Genomic DNA, 24,888 nt, shown 5'->3' on the forward strand with positions numbered 1-24,888 from the left:
GTTTCTCACACCGTGGGCAGCGCCGACCTGCAGTGCCACTGCTGCACTCCTGCCACAGAGGACAGGAGTGCAGGGGAGCCCTGGGGTATGGATTCTGCTCAGGGCATCTCCTCTCCACCCCAAGGGAGGAGGGAAGCGGAGAAGAGGGCACTAGGAGAAGAAGAGTGAGCTTGTATGGATGGCTGGGGCTAGAGAGAACTGAAGGGTTTTCAGTGGTGGTGGGGAGACCTGGCTCGGAGAGCAGCCGAGGGAAGGAAGGGTCCCAGCAGCAATGGATTTGCCAGGGACAGGGAGATGATCCTGCAGCCCAGGGGACAGTGCAGCCCGGACCCCACATCCCAGAGGACAGGAGCCATTGCTGGCTGGGGCCCGCGGGCAGCAGGAAGGACACGGCTCCGACAGCGTCGCAGTGCCAAGCAGCCCCTCTCCAGCCCTCCCCCTGCTCATCTCACTGTGCCCTTCCCCAGGCCGCCTCGCCGGTCACTCCCAGCCCTGGCCGCAGCAGAGAAGGGCAGCGCATCCCCTCCTGCGACGAGCCCACCAGCCTCAGGAGCGCGGGGAGCCGGGAGCAGCCAGTTGCGGCTGTGCTCCAGCCTGCAGGAGCCGCTTAGCACTGGTGGGTCCTTCCCCTGCATTTTGTTCTAAAAAGCCTGTGCTGGAGCCAGCAGTGGCTGCTCCCATCACCCCGACACCAGTGGAGTCCGAATACACTCCTACACTTGGCACTTTAACCCCTTGAAAGCCATTCCTTCTAATAACAATAATACTGCAACGAGCTGCGTAAGAACACACTCCCTCTATCGCATCCCCCCGCCTCCACAAATCCTCCCTGCTCCTGTGCTATCCAAAGCATTTACTGCCTTTGACTTTAGCATATGCTGTACTAGGTAGTAGGGCATAGTCCATAGCGCTCAATAACGTGTGCCCCTCTGTAAATAACCTTGGAGTGATGTGAACAGTTTGATTCAAAAAAAAAACAAAAACAAAAACAAAACCCCTGCAAAAATGGAATAAACAGACTCTAGGGACTTGGCCAGTACTCCTCCTGTAATGTTCATTGTATATTTTTTTGATGTACTATAACTGTTGGGAAAAAAAAAAGGAAAATATTTTGATAATCGAATCTCATCGCTTTATTGTGTTACTCAGTAAATAAAAGGAACAAGTATAAACAAGCCAGGGCTTTCTCATTTGTTTTTTTTATTTCCTAGATCCAGACTAGCTGAAGGGAACACGTGTTGCTGGGCAGGACCGAGAGACCTTTCCCTTGTCTTGTGGTGGTTCTGAGAGGAAAGCCAGCACTGTGCCAGATGGGCAGGGAGAGCCGCAACAGCTCTAGGCAGCAGGGTGTGCAGGCTAAGCACAGTCCCAGCTTCTCCAAGGTCATGGCTGAGCATGTACTCGGGAAGAGGGCTGCAGCATGGTAGATGTGGGCACCGTGCCCCTGATAACAGCATCTTGCCCTGCTCTGCACTATGCATTCACTGGGGCAGGATGACTGAGTATTTCTGCACATAAAGGAGCAGCGAGCACAGCCAGGTAAGGGGCAATCTGCTGGAGAACACTGCAGCACCGCAGAGCCAGCTGGGGTCAGACAAGGGAGAGCTGCTCTGAGAATAGCTGGGCTGGAAGTAGCGCCAGCAACTGGGCTCTTCTCACATGGCATCAATAAACATAAACCAGAGCAGCTCGAGAGCGAGAGAATTGTTTCCTGGGGCCCTGCTGTGCTCAGCCGTGGAGCTGATCCCCACCTGCTGGCCACCCCCGGGCTGTGCCTCCCCTCCAGCAGCCCACGGGCCCGGAGAGCAGAGGGGCATCACTGGGTGAATCCTGGCTTCCCTGTAGCACCTCCAACATCTGCAGGGGCTGGGCAGTGAGAAGAGCAGTCCCTGTCCCAGTGTAGGGAGATGGATCACCTCTCTCGTCCTCAAAGACCATCCCCAGCCCTGGGACGCCCGTGCCTCCTGCCACCATGCTTCCCACAGGCCCCACGACACCAAACAGGCTCAGCAGGCGGTATGTGCAAGGGAAGTAGGGAGGTGAGGGAGAAGAGGTGGCAACGGAAGGGAAAGGAAAACAAGGCTCAGCCATCCATGGATCCGCTGCCTTTGTTCTTGCGGCTCAGGGGAAAAGCGGACTTGCTTTGGGGCTGTGTCATCTTACTGGCCAGGTAGATGAAGGGCTCAATCAGCGTACGCCGGTCAGCTACCGACACCTCCCACAGCTTCACCTTCTCACCCTTGGCCCAGTGCTGGGCTGCATCGTGGTCCACTCGGCGCTGCTCCTGCAGGTCACACTTGTTGCCCAAAACCACGATGGTGACCTGTTCGAAAAAGGGTGACAATAATCTCTGAAGGTACCAAATGCAGAGCTTAACAGCGCTGCCCGCCTCTGCCTTGAAGACCCTCAGCACCAGGCCCGGTCCTGCAGCCGATTCCCCCTCCACGCTAAGGCCTTTTAAAACACCGCATTTCCCAGCGCTCCCTTCTGGCAGCTTCCCCTCCTGTTCAGGTTTGCGTGGCTCAAACAAGCCCCGAAGTGGGAGGGTCTGTTGAGCACCTGCACACTCACAAAGCATCCCAGGACAGCAGCCAGGTACACTGAGAGTCTCACAGAACGGGGACCCCTGTCACCGCCTTGTGACAAGCTAGAGAAAAGGAGAGTCTTTGGGCGAGAACTTGAAGAAGGGGAGCAGATCCCACTCTGCAGCCCCTTTCCCTCGGAGTACTCACCTCTTTCTTGTCTTTGGACTTGTCGATCTCTTTCTTGAGGAGCTCCACCCGCTTGAAGGACTCCTTGCTGTCAGTGCTATAGACCAGCACGTAGCCATCCGTGCAGGAGAAGCAGTGCTTGGGAAGCTCCAGGCCATCCCGCAGCCCCCGCGTGTCGTAGAAGCGCACCTGCTCCCGCACCCCCCGGTCTGTCTCGATGGAGCCCACGTAAATGTCCTCCTGGGTCTCGATCATCTCGGAACCTGCCAGAGAGGCGGGCAGAGGAGACATGGGGGCCCCTGGCCAGGGAGCTGGCACAACCCCAACCGCCCTGCCGGCTGGCCCAGGGCGGCACAGCGGGTCTGGCCTCCTCCCCCCCTCCCCCAGCCTGTGTGTTTAGGGGGTCTCCGGGGACAGCCGTGCCCACCGGGACCAGGCCCCTGCCGGGCTCCCCTCCCCCGTCCCCCGCACTCACCAACCACGTGGTTCCCGTACAGAAGCTGCTCCAGGATGGACGTCTTCCCGACGGAGGCCTGCCCGCACACAACCACCTTGCAGCTCTTCCCCATGCTGCCTTCACCGCGGGCCGCCGCAGGAACCCGCCTGCGAGGCGCGGCTGCCCGGGGCGGGGCGGGGCGGGGCGGGGGTGGGCCGAGCTCTGCGCGGTGCGTGCGCCCAGGGCCGGCCGGGGGAGAAAGGCCTGAGGGGGCGCCGGAGGCCCGGCCCGGCCCAGCCCGCAGCCGCCGAGCGGGGAACGCGACCCTGCCCACACACCGGCCCGGGCCTCAGGGGCGAAGCGGCGCGGAGGGACCAGAGGGGCGCCGGAAGGGGCGGGGCGAGACGGGGCGGGGCCCGGCGCGCCCACAGCGCCCTCTGGCGGGCGGGCGGACTGGGGCCTGCGGGGAGCCTCACGCGAGAGGCCTCACCCCGGTACGCGGTGCCTCGCCGGCTGCCCGGGACCGTCGCCGTGAGGCGGGGCGGAGCGGGGCGGGGCGGAGCGGGTTTCCCTGCCCCGCCCCGCTCCGTCCCGCCCGCGCGCCGCCGTCGTTGTCAGGGGAAGCCCTGCCCCTTCCGGCGTCGCGCCCGCCCCGCCGCCCGTCCCCATCCCGGCCCGGCGGTAAGATGGCGGCGGCGGCAGCCGAGTGCGATGTGATCATGGCGGCGCCCGAGGGACCCGGCGAGCCCGAGAGCGAGGAGGAGACGCGGAGGTAGAGCGGCCGCTGCCGGCAGGCCTCCCCCCGCCGGGAGCGGGAGGGGGCGGCCGGTGTTCCTCCCGCCGGGCGGGGCGGGGCCGGGGCCGGGGCCGGGGCCCGGCGGGTGGGTAAGGCCGGGGGAGCCGGGGAGCGGGAGGCGGCCGGAGCCGGGCCGGCAGGTCCCAGGGCCTCGGTGCGTGACCGGCGGGGGGACAGGACCTCTCCCGCCTCCCCCGGTGGGGGGCGACGGGCAGCGGGTGCCCGGCAGGGCCCTGGGGGCAAAGGCCTTTCCCGGCCGGGCCCTGTCCCGCAGGGAGGCGCGGGCTGTGCCCGGCCGGGCCCTGCAGCCCCGCTGGGCCGGTGACGTGCCGGGGCTGCGCTCGCTGCCGGTTCAGGCTTTATTTGGAGGTGTCGTGGCTGCGCGTCCCACATGAGATCCCACGGCCTCCGTGGGGACCCGGATTAGAACGTGGACGCTGTGGTGGAGTCGGGCTGTCTCTTGTCAACCAGTGTTTGAGTGTCCTAGAAATATAATTAACGTCCTTTCTGTCCAGAGGCCACGCGGGCCGGTGTCTGAGGAGAGCTTCCTCCCGTTGCTGAGGACAGGATGAAACTGTGGCGTGGAAGGGAAGCTTCCAGCTCGTAGATTTGAGTGCCCTTCGCTGCTTCGCCATACCCAATTCCCTTCTCCCTGGCACCATTTGAAATCCGCGTGCAGTAATTTTGACTCTGTCCTGCCTTGCTGTGGATAATGGGGAAAGAAATGTCAGTTGCGGGCGAATGTTTGGGCAGACTCCTGTTCTGGAAAGGTTATCCTAATGAAAGAGCTCCTTCAGGTTCCAGTAACTGGTTTAGTTCTGAAGTGGTCTGGTGCACCTCGTCCAGGGGAGCAGACAGTGTCGTCCAAGGCTGGGGGTGGTGGGAATCCCAACCTTGCTTGCACGTTTTTCTTCTCAAGAGCGAGCGAGCTGGTTCCCAGCAGCAGCAGAGCGTCGCAGGCTCTGCAGGCAGTGAGGTGGGAAGGTCCGATGTCTAGGAAACTCCGCTGGCTCTGCAGTATCGAACGCCAGCGGTCGCTTATCTCCTGGGGAACTGGGGAGGAGAGAACCATTTCTGTAGAAAGTGAGGCAATTGCTCTAGAAAATTATTCAGCGGATGGAATTAAAAGGAGGAAACAAAACTGAAAGTGGCCTCTGAGGGATACTGTTTTCAAAATAATATTGATGGCCTGAGGTGTTTTGTGCTGCTTGTTTACTGTCAGAAATTGAAGGCTTCAGGAGCCACGCTGGGAAGGAGCTGCCTTCCTGGTGATGTCATTCTGAGGAGTTAAATTAGATGGTGCTGAAGAGGCACCTGGATGTTGTGCATAGAATACCGACAAATTGCATGGCCTGTAAAGTTGGGAAAGCCGTGGTAGCGGGTAAGTCACTCCTTGCCCTGGGCTAGTTAAATGTGGTGTTTGAAATGTTAAAAATATCCAAACGTAAAAACCATGCTGAAGGCACAGTCATCTGCTGATAGTGACCTCTAACGTTACCCTTCTGTCCTCCTTCCCAAGTTCCATTGCAGAAGCGAAGGGCGCAGGGAACCAGTCATGAATAGGATGATCTTCTTGGGAAAGGCTGATGAGGTGCAGCAACGGAAGAATTCCTGGGCAGTGCTCGGTCCTTGCCCTGCTCGGCAGGGAAGGCTCAGCTGTGAAGAGCTGGCAGTCTCACCATCTGGGCTTTTCTTGGTGTCATAAGGCCGGTGCCATAGTTCGGGGTCATTACCATTGAGTGCTTTTATTAGGTACTTTCACGATGTTTTCTTTTTTGTTGTTGTTGGGGTATTGCTCCTTTATCTTGCTAAAAGAGAAATGTGTGGGCAGGAGATGATTATTCTACTTCCAGTTATTCTTTTTGGTTGCTCAGAAAGTGCGAACCTTCCGCAGTCATGCCTTGCTGCCGCGGGGGTAGATTTCCTCCGGGTCCTGTGCATTCACCTCTTCTCTGCTAACCTTTCCTGCCTGACATCAATTGCTTAACTTCTGTGGCTCAATTGATCCAATGTAAATTAGGGCGATAGTCACTGTATTAGGGAGAGTAGTTGGAGGCTTAATTAGGTGTCTAATGTTTGTAAAACATCTTGAACAGTGTAAGGGCTATGCGGGCACTCTGCATTAATGGGCATGCACAGACATACACTTGAATCTGATTTAGTACAGTCTCTATGACGTGTCTGGGCTAGCTTCTGTAAAAACCAGCAAGAATAAGTGAAAACCTTTTCTGAACGATTGCTGTAAGTTGGCATCAAGGGTTCCATGTTCTGTACTTTTAGGAATTACAATATGACAAGATACAGATACTTCGTGTAAGGACTCACCTTTGTCTAAGCGCATGATTCTGTTCTCTGTGGCTTAATAAAAATTAGGCAATTAGCAAAAGTGGAGATCTGTATTTCAGAATGATTGTAACTAATGCACTGAAACAGCTGAAAACATGCCAAACGGCTCACTCACGGGTTGTTTAAGGCACAGGAATAGAGTGTGGTCACAGGATAATTATTGTCTGCTACTGCATAAATTGTGGGGGTCCTTATGGAAGAGGGTTGATGTAATTGTGTTAATTTTATCTGCCAGGCAGTGGTGCTGTTAGTGCCGGCTCCACGGCTGGGGAGCAGCTCATGAGCAGGGGCTGGTCCACCCCTAAAAAGTAACTTTTTTTATTATTATTATTTTTAAAGGTTTTTAAGCCAAGGGGACAATTTTTCCCTTTGCCCAGCTGGTCTGCGAGCTCGGGGTCACTGGAGTTTTACCAGGGAGAATTTCCTTGTCATCTTCCTGGCAACTCGCGATTCTGTCCGATGTGCATGCTGAAGGCTGGATCTTCCTCCTCGTTCTTCAGCACTGGAGGATGTGGAAGCCTCTTAGAAAAACTTATCTCAAGTAATTTGGAAAATGTCATTATGAAATGATCTGCCCAGACTGTTGCTTTTACAGTGCTTTTGCTGCAGCCTTCGGATGCGTTGATGCCTCAGTAGGAAGTCGCAGTTAGCCTTAGCGAAGCAATGAATGTGAAATTTGCCACACAAAGTAAATTGTGCAGAAGTCAAGAAGGTTTCACACCTTACCTGTCTTTGGGTCACTAATTAGTTTGACAGATGTTGCCTGGAGCTTGTCAGGTGTTGGTGAGTAGCAAGAGTCTTTCCACTGCTATTTTGGGTGAAATGAGTTGCGTCTTGGTCAGTCTCCTCGTGAATAAATGCTGTTACTTGACTGCTCTCACGGGGAGTGCTGGCAGGAGTCGGGGGGGGGGTGGAAGTGGGCTGTGGGGGTACCACTGGTGGGTCACGTTGTTACGGGACAGCCTGAAGAAGGTTCTGCTGCTCCTGTTCTGCTTGTAAATAGGCACCTGAGTTTCCCAGGCTGTGAATCCAGCCTATTTTACTAATGCGTAATTACTTTATGATCTTATGATAATATGAGGAGCAGCAGAAGCTGCTCACATAGTTGTTTATTCTCCCATAAATTTGAATACACTGAATTAGGTAGTCACTTCATACAGTGTGAAAAGATGGTCAGTACCTACAATTCCAGCCTTTTTCTGTCACACGAGACATGCTTTTCCAGGGTGAATCATGCTGTAGCCACAGTTGTTTTCCCATGTCATTCTTGCAGCTGGCTGGCTTCCTCCATTTAGGCTGCTGTGGAAAAACCCGATCTCTAGCTGGTTCTAGGCCCTTCGGTGGGTTCTCCCGAAAGCAATGGTGTGACCCTGCCAGCGACGATGGCACCATCGCTGTGAATGGGGTTAACAGGGAGCTCTGCCAGAGAGGTGTGTTACATAACTGCGCAATTAAAGTTCGGGGCTCGTCAGGCTGTTTTCACTTGCAGCCGCAGGGAGAAGTTTGCTTCACTTCTTTGATTTCTTGTGGCATATTTTGGCTCCCGCAGCTTTTGGTCTTCCATGTTTGAGTTTGTCCTCAGGTACTGGGAACGTTCTGGGGTGTGTAGAGGATGGCGTGGGGTTTTTGTACGCCTTCTGGATTAAATGTCAGTTATGTCGCTGTTGTCTGCTCTTGTGAGAGCCTTTCGGCAGACCTTTGCTTTTATGTTTGGTTTGGTGAGTCTTTAGACTATCCATGCAGGTATTTGCGTGTACAGACTCAAGGTTTCCCTGGTTTGGGGCAAGCTGTGAGTAAATGTCCTCATTTTCGTTTCTATATTGCAGCCAGTAGTAAACCCACTCCTTGTTCAGTGGGGGGTGCTGATGTGCAGAGAAATGTGTTGCGTGGTGTGCTGTGCTGCTCCGTGTTCTGCAGTAGGGTCAGCATGATGCTGTCTAGCTGCAGAAAATCATCACGGTGTTTGTTATATATCAATGTGGGAGAGAGATATAAAATATCTCTATAAAAGCATAGACTGGTTTGGGTGGGAAGGCACCGTTAAAGGCCACCCAGTCCAAACCCCTGCCATGGGCAGGGACATCTCCAACCAGACCAGGTCGCTCTGAGCCCTGTCCAACCTGAACCAGGATGTTTCCGGGGATGGCGCATCTCCCACCTCTCTGGGCAACCTGGCCCGGTGTCTTGCCACCCTCAGCTTAAAGCACTTCTTCCTTATATCTAAATCTACCCACTTTTTTTTTTTTTTAAATATATATATATAAGATAGTGAATATATATATATATATATTCTCTTCACTCTAAATCCTCACTCAGAGTGTAAAACCTCACCTGGGGGAAGGATCTTTAAAGTGTATGGGGAAGTATACCCTGTATATAGCTCTGTGGCCCACGTAGCGTTTGGCTTCTCTTCCGAGTCCTGAAAGAAGGGAGAAGAGAGTATCGTATGTCCAGTGGCAAATATGACAGCTAATTTTAAGCTCTAGACATCTGCCTGCTGTAAACTGTGTTGAGATCACCAAACTTATTTTACCCAAGCAGCTGAATAACATCTGACAGCTGAGAATCTGGACTGGATTTCAACCAAAAAAAGTGCCGGATAAAAGCACTGTATCCTGTTAAAGAAAAAGTCTCTGCAAGAATTGCTTAGTAAAGGCAGGCGTGTTCCTCTTGTCAGAGCATCCCCCGAAAAGATTACTTGGCCAGGACAGGATTTTGGAGCCTTCCTTAAATCCTAGATATTTTAGGTTTTTTGACACCGTTTCGTAACGGAGGCAGGAAATGAAGTGGGAGTGAGGGTCAGGAGAGCTGGGAGAGAGCACGTCTGCCACCTGCTCAATGCTGAGTTTCTGTAGCTGGGTAGGACTGCTTGGAGTGCCCGTACCTGCGTGCACGGGGTCTGTGCCAGCACGGCTAGACCCAGGAGGTGCTGTGTGTACAGATCCCCAAAGTTTCTGACGACTTAGAAAATCAGGTGTGTTGGGAGGTGGGTCTGCATGTGTCTCGTCAGGAGCTGGAGTAGGAGGGGTGGAAGCCACGATCGGCGCTCGAGTGGGGGCAGCGTGTGGAAGCTCTGAGGAGGCGGCAGAAGTTGTTAGGCAAACGTGGGATTGTGTCACTGGTGCGCGGGATGGCTGCTTCTCATAGCTCTTCTGTTCTGGAACGAGCAGGGGCTGAGCGTTCAGCAGGGCATGGGGAATAGAAGGAGCCTTGTGCTGGTTCCTGCTCCCACCAGGCAGGCAGCGAGCTCCTCGCACTGCGTCCTCTGAGCCCCTGGGTGTGCAAGGGCAGCATCGGAACACGAGGCTGCTGCTTGTCTTGATAGCAGGTCCTCTAGGGTGACAGGGGCTGGAGCACTTGAAGAATTAGGGGTACTGACAAATGTTATAAAAGAGAAAAAAAAATTGACTAGCTTGCAGGGAGAGAGTCACTCCAAACAGTGCCCTCCTTGTGAGCCCATGGTGCATGCAAGCAATGAAAGACAAGCTTCTTCCCGAGATCCTTGGTGCGACTCTTCCCTGTCCTCTGCGTCCAGCATGGAGAAGCCCTGAGAAGACACTAACCTCCCCTCACAAAGCAATCCATTCAGCTGGGATCGTATTTTTAGCAAAGCACGATTCTTCTTCAGTTTCAAAAGTAGCAAGTGGGGAATGCAGCCTACATCAGTGCGAGATGCAGAATGATCTCATTCAGGCTGCAGCATCTGTTTGGATTGAAACAATTACCAGTGATATCAGGAGATCTGCATTTTTTCTTGTTATAGCCAGAGACCGTGGTAAACAAGGACTGTTGTCTCTGTGTGCTTTCTATGTCGGTGGAGCGCAACTGGGGAGAGATGCTTCTGTTCTGCGTCGGGGATCGCAGACCGCAAGCCTGGCGTCTCCAGCAACTGTCTTTGCCTTTGTGCTTTGGGGGCAATTTGGTCTTTCTTTCACTATCTTTTTTCATCGTTAAGCTTTAAGCCACGTGAGCGGTAGAAATACCTGTGTACTTCCTTCCTGCTAGTGTTATCTGAGGTGCTATGACATGGTGGTATATCACTCTGTGTTAAAGTAAATGCTTAAAAGGAAATAGACCAATAAAAAAGGGTAGAAAACAGTAATTGTTGTGATTGTGTGCTTTCTCTTGCATCTCAGAATGCTAGTGCTTTGTGAAAGTTGATTTTGCCATGTATCTGTTTTCTTTCTCCCGTTTTCCCAGCTCTTCCCGGCAGCTTGTTGGCAGACAGGGTGTTCTGGCACCCAGCCCTTTAGCTGTATCTATTAGATGATGCTTCCTCATAACATGACAGGTAAAATTGCTAAAAGACTTGTGAATCAGGGACTGGTATGCTAAGCAGGTTACAGTGGTGGCTCCAAGAGATGAGTTCTGCCATTAATACTGTTCATCCTTTTCTTTAGGCTATGCAACAGAGAGCTGCTGAGGCAAGGAACTTCAATAGGACCTGTGATTTTTCCTTTCTGTTTATGATTACAGAAACAAGAGAATAGTGTTGGTTAAACTACTTACTGCCGAGGTTCCAGAAGTGCAGAATTGCTGATTATTTTTTCCACTGTATTTTGAATGTTTGACCTGTAATACCCATGCAAAGTATGAGTCCTGCTGCGTTCAAAACAGCTCCATCCAACAGGCACATAGTGGTTTCTCGAGCTTGTGGCCCGAGGGAGGGAGCACGGAGCTGTGCTGCTGTTGGGGGTCCGGCAGGGCGCCGGCTGCGCAGGAAGAGCAAGGCTGCAGAACAAGCGCCCGCCGTGGGCTGTGGGGAGGCTGGGGCACAGGAGGTACGGCAGTTTCCCATCTCAGGCGGGCAAGTTCATCGTTTGCTGGGACGGGAGTGGGTGCAGCGGGGATGAACTGGACCCGGGAGTCGTGACAAGACTCTTATGAGGCAGTGGGGTGCGTGCGCTAAACCGTGTCTTGCCACCCTGTTACTTACTCGTCTTATTTCAAACCAACACAGCAATGTGGTTGTATGTTCTTTCCGTTGCTTGACTTCAGCAGCATTACAGCAGGGGTGCCTCTGCTCCGTTGCCGGAGCGTAGCTGATAGCAAAAGTTAAAAATGAAAGTGAAGAGCAGGCACTTCAGCTGTGGCCCGCGGGCCCTCGGCGTGGCAGCGCCCTGTGTCTATTGTTTTGCCAGCTGGCAAAACTGGGATGGTTCCGTGAAAACAACCCCTTGCATGAGGCGGTTGTGTGGGAATGGCCAATGGCAAGCCTGAATGAGGTTAAAAACATGTGAACTTGTTTCAACACAATTCCCTTTGTTCTTTCTCTAGTAGGCTCACTGAACATTGCTCCCGTTCACTGGTGGGGTCCCTCCTCCCCGCTTTGGCTCCTGCGTTGCCTTTGCCGAGGTGTGCCCTGGGAGCGCCGGGGGGCTCTGGCAGCGCTCCCCCCTCGATGAGGACACTGTGGCTTGAGTTCAGTCTGCCCTGGGGTGGCAGCTTCATAGCAAGGGCAGCTTCCCATAGATAAATGCATTTCTCACATAAGGGTCTGATCTGTAGGTACTTCCAAAATAAAAATGGGAAGTGGTGGTTGACTCATACCAAATCTGCTCTGCACACTCAGGTCTTGGATTTGGCAGCTTACGAAAATGCAGGACTAGTCAGCGTCTTCCCTTCGTTTTTTATTTTGTATATTGAAAGAGGCATCTCGCTATGGTACACTCTAACAGTACATCTTTTATAGTAAGCCCCTTTCCACTCTTTGAATGTGTTGTAGCTACAGCCTTCAGTGAAGACAGTCAACTTCTATCCTGGTAGGTTTATTAAGAACGTGATTCACGACAGACAAAAGTCTTTGCCTCCTCTGGGCAAAACCCAGTCCTTAAATGTGCCCAAAGCTGCATCTCATTTTTGAGAATTTTGTAAAGGTGGGCAGAAATTTAGAAGTCGATCATTTGCATTATACTGTCCACGATAGATGAGCCTAAATTTTTGAAGTTAGAGTTTATCTCGGTGTTTGTAGTACCTGGTAGACTGAAGAGTGGCTCTGACTCAGGCCGTCGACTGTTACAGTAGTGTGGCCAGCTATGGAAATAAAGCTCCTCAGCCCTGAGAGCGACTGAACAGCTGGTGCTTGCTCTGGAGTTGGATGGAGGGATTTGTATGTAAGAAGTCCTGTGACTCTTCACTCTCTCGTCCTGTGTTCTCTGATTTGGTTTGCTTTTCTTTACCTGGGGTTTCCCTGTAAATAGCTTTCCTGCAGCAAATGGTGCAGAGAGACACCTTTGCTTCTGGATCCTTCTTTCAAGAAAATGCTGAAGCTGAACATTTCAGCCCAGCCTGGAACCGACCTGTGTTCGAGCCCGCAAGTGCAGCTCTGCTCTGGCAGACTGGGGGTCACCCAGCTATTTTAGCTTCCTTGGCTTCTGCTTCACTGCTTCAGCAAAGGCTGTGTTCAGACCAGTTGGCAGTCACCCAAGAGGAATACGGTGACCTGTCATAATCAACTTCAACTGTACTACTTGTGATACACTCATTTCCCTTGCACAGGTGACCCCCACGGCTGGGCTGCTCTCCCAGAAGGTTGCTAGTTGTTGGAGGAGAGAGTAGCTGAGACTTGTAGATATGATGGCCACTTCCTTGGTGGGACGTGAAGGATGGAGTCTGAGATGGTCTTTGTTCTGGTGGTTAGAATTTGTCTTTGTCTGGGCCAGAGTTCTCGTTGTGTCAGTGCTTTGGAGAGTGGACAAACAGCGTCTGTCACTCTGGCTACAGCAGTGAAGTCCCAAAAGCCTGAGGCAGGTCTTGACTGCTGTATCTTAGAGTGGGGTGATGCTTCTTCTGAGCTGGCCTCATAGTTTTTACATGTTAAACAGTCTAGAAGAGGAAGCAAGTGAATTAAATCACTGAATTTAATTAAATGAAGCTGAATTAGACTTCAACACCATGCTACAAGTTCCCTCTCAGACTGCTTATCTAAAATGGTGAATGTAGATGGGAGAAGAGAAGGAAAGGTTTAATTTCCTTCAGGGGAAACTTTGCTTTCAGGAGTTTAAGGGATGCTGCTTTAAACCATATGTTGTGTGTTTTAAAATGTCCTAAACTGTCTCTGCAAATGCTTGCTCTTGAGTGTGAGGACTATTTCTAGACCTGTTGCCAAGGCAGTGCCAAGCTTCTACTTGAGGCTTGCACCCTTATTTCTCCTCGATTTAGCTGTCTTTTGAATGTAGAAATTGTTCTTGGCCCTGTTTCTTAAGTATGTGGGACTAGTTCTGAAAGATAGGCAGCACTCTGTTTCTTGACTTCCATGACTGCTGAGGTTATGCAGCACCTTGCAGGCTGGCTCGATTAACCATGTGCAGCTGAGTTTTGCTGGACTGCAGGAGCCGGTTCCTCTGAGACAGAAGGGAGGATGGCTTTAGTCTGCTATTGCATTCCTGTAATATTCAGCTAGTTGATATCCCTGAGTGTCCCTGTTCATGGCCCTAGTAAAGCGATGAAGTGTCTGAGAGCCAGCGGACATGAGGTGTGCTGTGTTCTCGTGAGCAGTGTATACAGAGGAAATCTCGCAGCAACCGGCTGCAGGACTTTTGGAGCACTGAAGAGTTACACTGAGATTGTGTGGGGATCAAATACTTGGTCACGGTCGGAATCTGTTCTGATGTTCAATTCCTCTTAAATTGTGGTGTTTTGCTTCCTTTCAGAGAAGCAGAATCATTCAAGGAACAAGGAAACGCATACTACGCCAAGAAAGATTACAATGAAGCGTACAACTATTACACAAAAGCCATAGGTGAGAAAAGTTGCTAATAATATTAATATTTGCTGAATACTCTGTCTAAAAAATCAGAACTGGTTATTGATTTAAAATACACCAGCAGGGTTTCTAACAGCACACACGGGATGAAAACTTTTTGCCTGCTTTAATTACCTTAAGAAATTTCACCAGATTGATAAGGCAAGTCAGTGCCAACACGGGGGATTGCAGCAGTTCTTTGTTGCTCCTCCAGCCAAGATATTCTTAAGAGGAAACCAGTCCAGCTTTCCCTGTAATGCCAGGTCAGCAGTGCTGCCAGACCGAACACTGCCAACGTTTGTTCTATATGGTTTATTCCCGCGTATAGTATGGGGAGCCATAGCTTTATGACTTGCTGTTCAAAAGAGCTGCTTGACCATCATGCATCATCTTAAGCCATTCAGATGATGATGTAAATTGGGAGGGAATGTGAGTTTTTAATCCAACCACGGCTTTTTAATATGTTGTACAAGTTGTATAGCTGCTTGCAGTACAGTAACAGCGAGTGCTCTTACACCTTCTCCAGATACCTGTCCTAATAATGCCAGTTATTATGGTAACAGAGCTGCCACACTCATGATGTTGGGGAGATTCCGAGAAGCCCTTGGAGATGCTCAACAGTCTGTCAGATTGGATGATAGCTTTGTAAGGGTACGTGGAAAACTTCGTACTTCTCATTCGTATCTCAGTACCCTTGTCTCCACACATTGCAGCTCTTGCAACTCCCTTTTAACTCTCTTCTCAGGGCCATCTACGGGAAGGGAAGTGCCATCTTTCCCTAGGGAATGCCATGGCTGCCAGCCGCTGCTTTCAACGAGTTTTAGAACTGGATCATAAGAATACCCAGGCACAGCAAGAGGTAAGAGGTTCTTAAAATTTAAATATTCCCAGTAGATGGGGCTGTTAAAGGGGATCAATTGAACCGGTAAGCCTTTCACTTCAAATTTGCAAAGTGGAGTTGCAGTCATCATTAGCAATGACTGTTTGCATGCTGTGAGGTAGTGGGAAAAAGTGAGATGCTGTCAAAGTCTCTAGATCTGGTTTTCAGTAGACCACAAGGTCACATAGTTACTTTTCTGTGTGATTGTCTCTTCTTAGCAGAAGAGCATGGAGAATAAGCTGGTCCTTCACCCAGCACTCCGGAGAAGAAACGGAGAATGGTGGTAAGGGAGTACGGGAATGGGTGATGCAGTGTGTAGGACGCTGCTCCCACTTTTGTATCTCATTCTCAGGGGTACGTTTTCCGGGGCTACCAGATAGGTCTCTTGATTTCAAAATTATTTTAATGCTGGCAAAAGCATTTGTGTAATCTGCGTTATTGTTCCACAGTCTGCAATAGGTCTTTGCTCTGATACTTTAGGGATTGGCTGCTTAAATGCTGCTTGATGGTGTTTCAGACTAGTGACTGTCCTGCAACACTTGCTGTGTTCTGTCTTTCAGCTGAAGAATGCCAGTACTGTGCTTGAGTATGAAAAAATAGCTGAAGTGGATTTTGAGAAACGGGATTTCCGGAAGGTAAGATGAACTTGATTGTTTCCTGTAGCATTATCAACAGACATATTTTACCCGACCAGTTCAGCCAGATGCATGTCTAATTTCCCTGCCTAACATTAGCTGGGTCTTAATGGGAGGTGCTGTACACGTAGTTGTGCTGTTGAAGCAGGGCTGTCATGTGAACTGTAACAGTTGTGAAAATGGCAGAGCTCATGTTCTCTTAGCCCTGAACGAATGAAGAGTGAAGAGGGTGACTGGCTCGGGCTGAATGTCCTCTATTACTGTTTGCTTTGCAGGGTGAGTGGAACCATGAATGAGCTGTTTGTTACAGGTTTTGTCAGCAGCAGCATTCAATCATGCTTTGCTCCTAAAATGCATACCCAAGATTCTTCAACTCTTTAATTAAAAAAAAAAAAAAAAAAGTCTGTCTGCCAGTATTCTAGTGAGGGTCATTGAAGGAGGAATGCAGATCTGTGTGGGGCATTCTCCGTTCCTCTTTCCAAATCTTTCTTCCCAAGGGCAGTAACAGGATGCAGCTGGTACTGACCGACCTGATATAACAAGAAATGACAGCATGAAATCTGAAAGGCACCAAACACTTCTCATGCAACTGGTTCTGTTAAGTGGATGCATGTAAGGCCCAAGTTTGGCCCAGGAAGGAGATTGTCCTCACTCTTAGGCTAAGCTCAAGATTTTGGAAGGTTTAATCCCAGCTTTGTATCACCTGGTTATGAGGAGCAAATGTGATGTGTGGTCAATCTAGATTCCGTGTGAAGGAATTACCCTGCCTGTATTGCATGTTCTGGGCTTTCGCATCTGTCCCTTCACTCTTCCCATCTCACTTCACCGGGGAGGCTTGCATGAAATGTGATCTTTGTTTCTGGAGAGCTGCTCTGGCTCCTTCCTTACCCAGAAGCCATTGGCTTCTCAGTCTGGAGCACAGTGCTTCCCACAGTGGGCAATCGTGATGTCACGGGCTGGGGAAGCAGATGAACCTTGGTGGAACAATGACCCTGTTCTCATGCAGATGTCCCCACCAGAGAGACAGAGATGGAGAGGACCTATTAGATCACCCTGCCTATTGCAGTCAGAGCAGTGTAAGATCAGTCCCTGCACTGTACTTTGTGTTTTGTCCAGTCCAAACTGTCTCACTCTATTGAATTTCTGTCCTGCCAAAGTGTCTTATAATGCAGGGAACAGGGGCAGAATTGTCTTCCTGGGCTTTTTCTTTAGGGCCAACAATTTCAGAAGAGCTAAAGGGATGGACCTTCTACAGGTGTCCCTTGAATCTTCTGGGTAGTGCTGGGTCGTAGTAACATAGCGGGTGTCACAGACCTTTGTACACAAAGCCCTTTAAAAGACAAAACAAAAAACCTGCACGTGAGGAAAATTTTCTAATGAAATACGTTTCTAGCAACAGAGGAAATCTCAAGTGTGGTAATGGTGCAGCCTTTCAAATTAGGCCTTTGGCTATTTGCTTTGCTCACATTTGTGTTTTTTCTCACACCAGGTTGTATTTTGCATGGATCGTGCTTTGGAGTTTGCTCCTGCATGTCACCGATTCAAAATCCTCAAGGCGGAATGTTTAGCATTACTGGGTCGCTACCCAGAAGCACAGTCTGTAGCCAGGTGAGCCTCTTAACGTCTAGAGTTTGACTAACAGCTGGTGGTGCGTCCTGGCTGCTGCTTGGTTTCCACAGCCTGAAATGAATGAGGGAATCTAAAAAAGAAATAGTCCTTAATGCAAATTGTGATGATGAATTCATCTCCTTTAAAGTTAGTCTTACTGGGAGCCTGTATTTGGACTCAGTTAATAACCAGCAGTCTTGCTTGAGCAAGCCCCGTACGTTTTGCACATCTGTACCACGGACTTGATAAAATAACTAAATATCTCAGTGGAGGAGATATTTTGGAGATTAGAAGGAAACTGGAATAGGGAAACACTTAATTTTTTTTTTAATATGTCTGTTACAGTGACATCTTACGAATGGACTCAACAAATGCAGACGCTCTGTATGTCCGTGGTCTCTGCCTTTACTATGAGGACTGTATTGAGAAGGCAGTGCAGTTCTTTGTCCAAGCACTCAGAATGGCTCCTGATCACGAGAAAGCGTGTCTCGCCTGCCGTGTAAGTTGTGGATACTGGGGATGGGACTGCAAAATTACCAGGATTGGGGTGGATTTTTAACCAAACACCCACCTTGGTTCTGCTGGATCAGTGCCTTCTCCCTCGCTCAATGTTATTGTTCCCCGGATCTCCAGTAGCGAGTGGTGTGTGCAGCCCTTCCCAAAAACAACCGGCTGCTGCGTTAGGTAAAACTGAGTTGCTAGAAGCATTTTCTCAGAAGGCTGATACTTTGAAGACTGCCTCCCTTTCATTCTTCTTTGTTCCTTGATCAGATACAGAAGCAATAAAACTAGGTCTATCAGTTCTAAACGAACTTCTGACTGTCAGATTCAATATTAGTGCCTACAGGTTGACTTGCATTTAAATACTCCTTTCATGTTGCTCCTTCCCTCATTTCATCTGTTGCAGTTCTTAAACAGATTTGAAAAGTCAGTCAACTTGTATAAGCTCTCAAAAAGTGAGGTCCCATTCTTTTTTTTTTTTTTTTTTTTAAATCCATAAATTTACTTCACTGTCATGTTCTTATCTTAAATATTAGGCAACGGTTGTTCCTGTGGAGAATGCCCGGAACTGGCACTGGCTGTTCCTTAGCACTTCTCTTCAGGGAAAGGCAAAATGCTTATGGCTCATTTCAGCTGCTGTAGTGAGGCTGTGACTTCTGTATCCTGTAATGGTGTCTGAAACCAAATTATAACAGTTAAGTTTGAGGACCCTGACCAGCAAAATAAGGTGCTTGGTGTCCCTGAGCCACTTACATAACGTCCTTATCCAGGGTATATTTTCTTCCAGAATGCCAAAGCACTTAAAGCAAAGAAAGAAGATGGGAATAAAGCCTTCAAAGAAGGAAACTACAAACTAGCATATGAACTATACACAGAGGCGCTAGGAATAGATCCAAATAACATAAAAACAAATGCCAAACTCTACTGCAACCGAGGAACAGTTAATTCAAAGGTAAGAAGTGGTCACCTGGCGGGTGGTGTCTCATCATATTCCTCCACATAGCCTATAAATTGCACATCACTTACTCTGGAAGGCAGAGGCTTCTCTGGCTGCTGGCGCAGCTGGATCTTTCTAGTGCTGTAGGCAGTGTTTCAGGTTTTTGTAGTTGCACAGTGATTGGGTCTGTTCCAAACAGCCAACAAAGTTGCCTCCTGAAGAAACAAACTCAAATACTTGGGCTGCGCAGAGTGGGAGGGAGAGGAGGAATGTAGTTTGGCCTTATCCTTATCAGCATAAAGGCATCCTTATTTGTTTCCTTCCCGGTAATGAGGAGATATTTTTTCTTATTCTTCTTGTAGATCATCTGTGTTTGTTTTCTGATCTGAAAAAATATGATCTAATTTAAAACCCAGGGACAATTTTCCAGGTTTGCTGTTGTGTTTTGGTCATGAGCTATCCAGAGGAATGGTCAGTCGTGTGATAGTGCTTCCAGTTTCCACCCTGCGCTGCCTCCTCAGCCGCCTCTGCGTCTTATTGCCCTCTCTGCCCGCAGTGGGGCTTTTCACCACCCCTGCTTGGTCAAGAGACAGAGGCTGTTCTCAAAACCTGGAAAATGGGATGAGCTGGAGGCAGCAATAATGGATATTTTATGTGGCTGTTCGTGTCTGGAAACAATGCTTTTTTAAAAAACAAATTCTTCTAAATATTTTTAAGTTTATTTTCCTGCCTGGGAGTTAGTTTGGACACAGAATAAGTTGGTTTTCAGATCATTCCCAGGAAGAGCCTTGTTTCCAAGTGCATTTCTTAAAGAGAAGCACCGCGTAGTTCTACCATTCCGCTAGCCAAGCTTCTAATTTTTCCCTCCGGAACAAAAGCTCTGTGTTTTTGAGGGATTGGAAAAAAAAAAAAGTCCTAAATGGAGACACACAAACCAGTGAGATTTTCCAAGATTCTTTACGCCTTTCAGTTGCCTAAAATCATAATGCTACTTAGCAGAATTTGTTCTCTGATTGGGATTCACTTAACTTCTGTCTGCCATTGTAGCTTAGGAAACTTGAAGAAGCAATAGATGACTGCACGAATGCGGTAAAACTGGATGACACATATATCAAAGCGTACTTGAGGAGAGCACAATGGTAAGTAGAGCTTTATAATGGACATGCTGAGCAGGTTTGCGTGAAGGAACTTCCTCCCTTACAGCACTGAGTGACAGGGATAACAAACCTGAAACTTAGTTCTGTCTGAAGGGGCCTCTTCCGTATGCTGACAAGGAGACGGGGGAGGCTCTGTGTAGCCTGTCCTGCCTGCGTGGGTCTGGGACAGCCTATGATTGTTGTGTTGAGGCAGGATTTGTTCTAAAGCTTGACTTACTATGTTTATAGCCTAACGTAAGACGTTCTGTCCCAGAGAGCCCCTCTCTAATGCTTTTGCAGAAGCTGTGGGTAAGAGATCTTACCCTGGCAGCACTGTTCATGCTTCCAACAAACTATATCTTGAAATGGGATGCCCTGCTTTCCATAAAGGAGAAATCAGCTGAGACCGTACCTGTCTCAGCCACAGATAATACCGCAGTGTAGCACAGTGAGGTTGAGCGACTTGTACAAAGGATGTTCAAGTGTGTTTCTCCTTTGTAACTTGGCACCAACCAGGGAAACGGTCAAAGCTCTCTTCTGATTACGAATTTATTTGCTACTTTCCTCCATACTGATTTTTCCCCAGTTTGTGGCAAAGCTGCCTGGCTTATAGATGAACCAAAACCGTTATTGCAGCCTTCCTGTTGTGCATTCATTTTAATTTACAACCTTCAGTGTTCTTGTCTCCATCTCGGTAATTGCTAAATTCCAGTAAGCAGTTAATATGTGAGTAAGGCTGAAATGCCAATAGATGGGCACACGTCCCTCTCTGAGGTGCCAAGATTGTCACTTCTACCCAGCGTTGCTGGTGTCCAACTCTGCACCACCTTCCTTGAAATCCTGCTGGCTGGTATTAGTTCCTGCAGCTGGATAAAGTAATTATCAGATCGTTAAAGGAGAACTTGTGCTGCCAAATGAGACTGCAGTCTCCACTTGGAGTCCAAAGTACAGGCTCCTGTGCCAGGATTTCCTACAAATAGCAGGTGTCCGGGCTTCCAGTCAGTCTAGCAGTGACCCTTGGTGGGTTCCTCTAATGATTGCTCTTTCTGCGGTCCAGTGCACATCTTTTCCGTAGTTCATATCCATCCAGACAGCTTGTACCTGAACCCCCTTTTGATATTTCCTGTGAAATACACCTTGGCCACTAGTGTTTCTTTCCACAGTTACATGGACACAGAACAATATGAAGATGCTGTAAGAGACTATGAAAAGGTTTATCAGACAGAAAAAACGAAAGGTGAGCGTATTGGCATTTTTTTTGTTGTTGCTTTTGTTTCCTTTTTTTCCCCACAATATGCTCTGATTTGCAGCCTTTTGCCCCAGCAGGACAATACCTGAAAGGCCCTCAGAAGCGCTCTGAAATGCCTGTCTCAGAATTTCTCTCCCAGCATGGAGTGCTGAGAAGATAATTTCGCTTGTAGTTGAAGTAGTGCACTAGATTCAGAATATCTGATTATGGTTCTCATTCTTAACTGTTGTCTTGCTCTTTAGTAGCCTGAAACAAAACGGGCAGAGTAACCTTAGTCTGTGTGGTTTAATACTGGTTTAATAGTGCTGAGATATTTACCTACACTAGGAAACAGCCTTAGGTGGACAGTGAGGCTTTAATTAGCTGCCTGACTGTAAATCAAAGTGGATTGGTTACTTGTGGCACTTGAGTCCTTCACCCCAGGTCATCTCAACGCGTTGGTCGTCAGCCTCTTTTAAAGCAGGGGGCTGTACCTGACGCTAAAGCTGCTTTCCTTTGGCATTGCACTTCTTTTTAGAACACAAGCAACTTCTAAAGAACGCACAGGTGGAACTGAAGAAGAGCAAACGGAAAGACTACTATAAAATCCTTGGGGTTGACAAAAATGCCTCTGAAGATGAGATCAAGAAGGCTTACAGGAAAAGAGCACTAATGCATCATCCAGGTACCCACAAAGAGTCTGCTATTAGAGCACGTACTGTTGCTTTGATCCCCTCGCTCTGTGCCTGTGCCCAGTGCAACCATCACTCAGAGTCGGGAATGAATATGAGAGGGGGAATTTCTGGACAAATAGCATTTCTGACCCCACAAATCTAAAATACGTGCTGGGACAGTAGCTGGACATGTGTAGCATATTCCATTTACACTAGAAACAAAAAGCTTCTTTCCTGATTGTTTTTGTATCCCTAGACCGACACAGTGGGGCAAGTGCAGAAGTACAGAAGGAAGAGGAGAAGAAATTTAAGGAGGTTGGTGAAGCCTTTACCATCCTGTCAGATCCCAAGAAGAAGGCCCGCTATGACAGCGGGCAGGATCTAGAAGAGGATGGGTTGAACATGGGAGGTGAGTGTTCCTTACGATATTCTACCATGGCAGCCTTTAGAAAGATTAGACCATTTAAAGTCTGCCTTCTCCTCTAAAGCAGCCTAGCTGGTCTTCACCTCCCGTTTGTAATAATCATATGGATTGACTCGGTTTGGTCTCTGAAAGATTTGAGTGGCACATCTGCACTGAATGTTTCAGATTGCAAACAGTCTAGGTTACGTGGTGGATGCTGTCCTTGAGTAGCTGGTAAGTAGCAGCTGTCACTAGGCAGAAGTCTTTCTTAGGAGCTGTAAAATCACATCATAGACAGATTTTGGGTCCCTAAATGCTGCTTATCCAAAATTCTTAGGTTGCCCCTGTGACTGAAATTGTCTCTCTGACAGCTGGTGCTTTTACCCGGTTATGCCGCTGTCGGTGGCTGTGCACTCTGCTGTTGCGTAGCAGTCTCAGACAGAGCAAGCTGTTTGTTTACAGCTTTTTGTCCATTTGTGAAATGCTTTATGGGCCCTCAATTTAATGACAATTTCTAAATGGTGAAAAATGTAACTGTCTGTTTCGCTTGGGCTCACAACTTCCTTTTCTTCCCTGTAGACTTTGATGCAAATAACATCTTCAAGGCCTTCTTTGGAGGGCCGGGCGGCTTCAGTTTTGAAGGTAGGTGGAAGTGTTCTCCTGGAAGTGTTTTCCTTTGGAAACGTAAGTACACAGATCACTTGAAGGACAGCTCAGCTTCCTGGAATGGATGTGGTGTTCGAGGAGAGTATTTGACTTTTCCACATAAAAGTATCTAAGCTCTTGGGAAGTTCTGTCTGCCCGGTATCCCAGCTGATGGCTGGTTCTGGTTCTTCTGGGTCCAAAAGCAACAAAAGCCAGGGGTTTCCTTTCCCAGAAGAGTGTGTAGGCTTTGGCCATCTAAGTGGAGCTTTGCTGCTTGGGAATAGTTGGCTGTGACTTGGACACAGCTGCTGGTGCTAAAGCCACAACAGGCGGTTCTTGGTCAGAAGTCTTGTGCGTATGTGCTGCACAGCGCTCTCCGCTCCTGTCACAACGCTGTGAATCCTCCCCAGGGCCTCTGCCCACAGACGGTTTGAGGTGACTGGAGGCAATGAAGAAGCTATTACTCGGTGTCCCTTCAAACCTCACGTGTGGTCAGGCTTTCTTCACCCCCCTTGGGGCAGGGTGGCTTTATACAGCACTGCGCGAGCTCTCGGTATCAGCCTTAGGGAAGTGTGTGTTCCTTAAGGTCTTTTGTTAAGTGAATTTTGGGAAGTCTTGCGCACTTCGTGTACTGTTTACCTTCATCCTTGTAAATCTGCCTCCTTCCCCCACGTTATCGGTCGTCCACTCTTGTACTTGTTGGGAGTCAGCTGCTGGAGAGGCATGGCAAAGGTCGCCTCTCTCCTGCCCGTGCAGATGCTTGTTTGAGTTACGTCCTGGCGTGGCACCGAGCTACGGCAGGGCAGCGGTTAACCGGATTGTCTTTGAATTTTCAAAGTGCTAATATCTTTCATTTTCTTTTTCAGCTTCTGGGCCTGGAAATTTCTTTTTCCAGTTTGGCTAAAAAAACAAAACAAAACAAAACAAAACAAACAAACCCAACAAAACAAACCACACGTACCTGATCTGCTTATTTTAACCTTGAATACGGACATACGTAGACTCCTTCCTTCATCATGTCTCATTGTACTTAGAGCAGTTTCATTTTTCTCGGTTGGAGACCTCTGTTTTGTGTGCTCTTGTGTGTGAAGAGGAAACCAGCTCGGGGAGGGGAAGGCTTGTGAATTTTGTTTTACTGTTAACTTTATTAAAAAAAAAAAAAAATAAAGCTTTGAATCTTTTGGTCCCTCCATGCTGGCCCGTACTTTCAGACTGTTCCTGCTCCTCGGCAGAGAGGATTTCCCCGAAGTCCTCCTGGAATCTCGACTTGTGAGAGGGTGAAGTAATCTCCCGTTTTGTTTTGGTTGGCTCCAGAGCGCAGCATGGCAGCACGTCTGGGGGTTGTAGTAACTTGTAAGATACCTTCATCTACTGAAAATATTGCCAAGATTCAATCAAGTTTCACACAATTGCATTTTACCTGCCAGCTGTCTTTTTTTTGTCTTTTTTTTTTTTCCCCATGGTTCTGCCAGAACGGTACACTTGGGCATTAACTTAAATGCTAACATGTGAGCTTAACAATCTTGTGTCAGAGAAACACTTCTTTGGATTTAAAAGAGCAGCTTATGTGAGAATTCCCTGTGATGCAGCTAGAATTAAGGGCTTTGTGTTTCCACTCCAAGAATTGACCTGTTTAAGGGAATATTGAATTTGCTCTGGGCTGAATTTCTCATCGTACGTTTTTTTAATTAATCCACTTGAACTTTTAATATTTGTGCTAAAACTTGATTTTGTTGAGCTTGATGTTTGATTTCGTGTTACTGATCCATAATGTGGATGAGCTCTTTCTGGCTCTGAAGAAATGCAAAGTCAAATTCAGGTTAATAACTGCAAACGGTTACCGTGTGCGCGCAGCGGTGTGCTCTCAATGTTTACAGGAACTGTACAAATTTGTTAAACTAGTCAAGTAGTTTTCAACTAGCGGTAATTTACTAGTCCAAAGAAGCAAGAAAATGCAAAGTCGAGCTCTGACCTGACAGTTTGTCGCTTGCTTCTCTTGCGCGAGTCGGGACACGTGCTGGGATGGGCTCGGAGCCTCCAGCCGCCGATGGGCTCGGGTCAGTGCTGCCGCCGGTTAACGTGGACGCCGGTTTATTTTTCTTTGTAAATGTAGTGTTGCAGTGAGCTCTCCACTGGGAGACTGCTCTGCTTCCAGAATTCTTCCCTTTTCTCTAGCGAGTGAGGAGCCTTTTTGTCTCGGTGCTCCGT

The 24,888-nt window shown here is 49.0% G+C and overlaps 2 protein-coding genes across 2 annotated transcripts; one reads left to right on the plus strand and one right to left on the minus strand.

Moving 5' to 3' along the window:
* Positions 1-573: 573 nt before the first annotated feature.
* On the minus strand, positions 574-3,484 carry NKIRAS2 (NFKB inhibitor interacting Ras like 2). The gene is made up of 3 exons (XM_082494862.1): positions 3,187-3,484; positions 2,733-2,974; positions 574-2,323 (listed from the first exon to the last, which is right to left on the minus strand). The coding sequence occupies exons 1-3, from the start codon at positions 3,278-3,280 to the stop codon at positions 2,084-2,086; spliced, it is 576 nt and encodes a 191-aa protein (XP_082350988.1). The 5' UTR covers positions 3,281-3,484; the 3' UTR covers positions 574-2,083.
* A 311-nt stretch (positions 3,485-3,795) lies between these two features.
* On the plus strand, positions 3,796-23,872 carry DNAJC7 (DnaJ heat shock protein family (Hsp40) member C7). The gene is made up of 14 exons (XM_082494846.1): positions 3,796-3,919; positions 13,942-14,030; positions 14,560-14,684; positions 14,779-14,892; positions 15,474-15,548; positions 17,038-17,156; positions 17,502-17,655; positions 18,445-18,609; positions 19,642-19,733; positions 20,894-20,967; positions 21,497-21,643; positions 21,889-22,041; positions 22,615-22,677; positions 23,547-23,872. The coding sequence occupies exons 1-14, from the start codon at positions 3,834-3,836 to the stop codon at positions 23,582-23,584; spliced, it is 1,494 nt and encodes a 497-aa protein (XP_082350972.1). The 5' UTR covers positions 3,796-3,833; the 3' UTR covers positions 23,585-23,872.
* Positions 23,873-24,888: the final 1,016 nt, after the last annotated feature.

This window comes from Vanellus vanellus (assembly GCF_965231255.1).
Source record: "Vanellus vanellus genome assembly, chromosome: 24".
NCBI lineage: Eukaryota > Metazoa > Chordata > Aves > Charadriiformes > Charadriidae > Vanellus > Vanellus vanellus.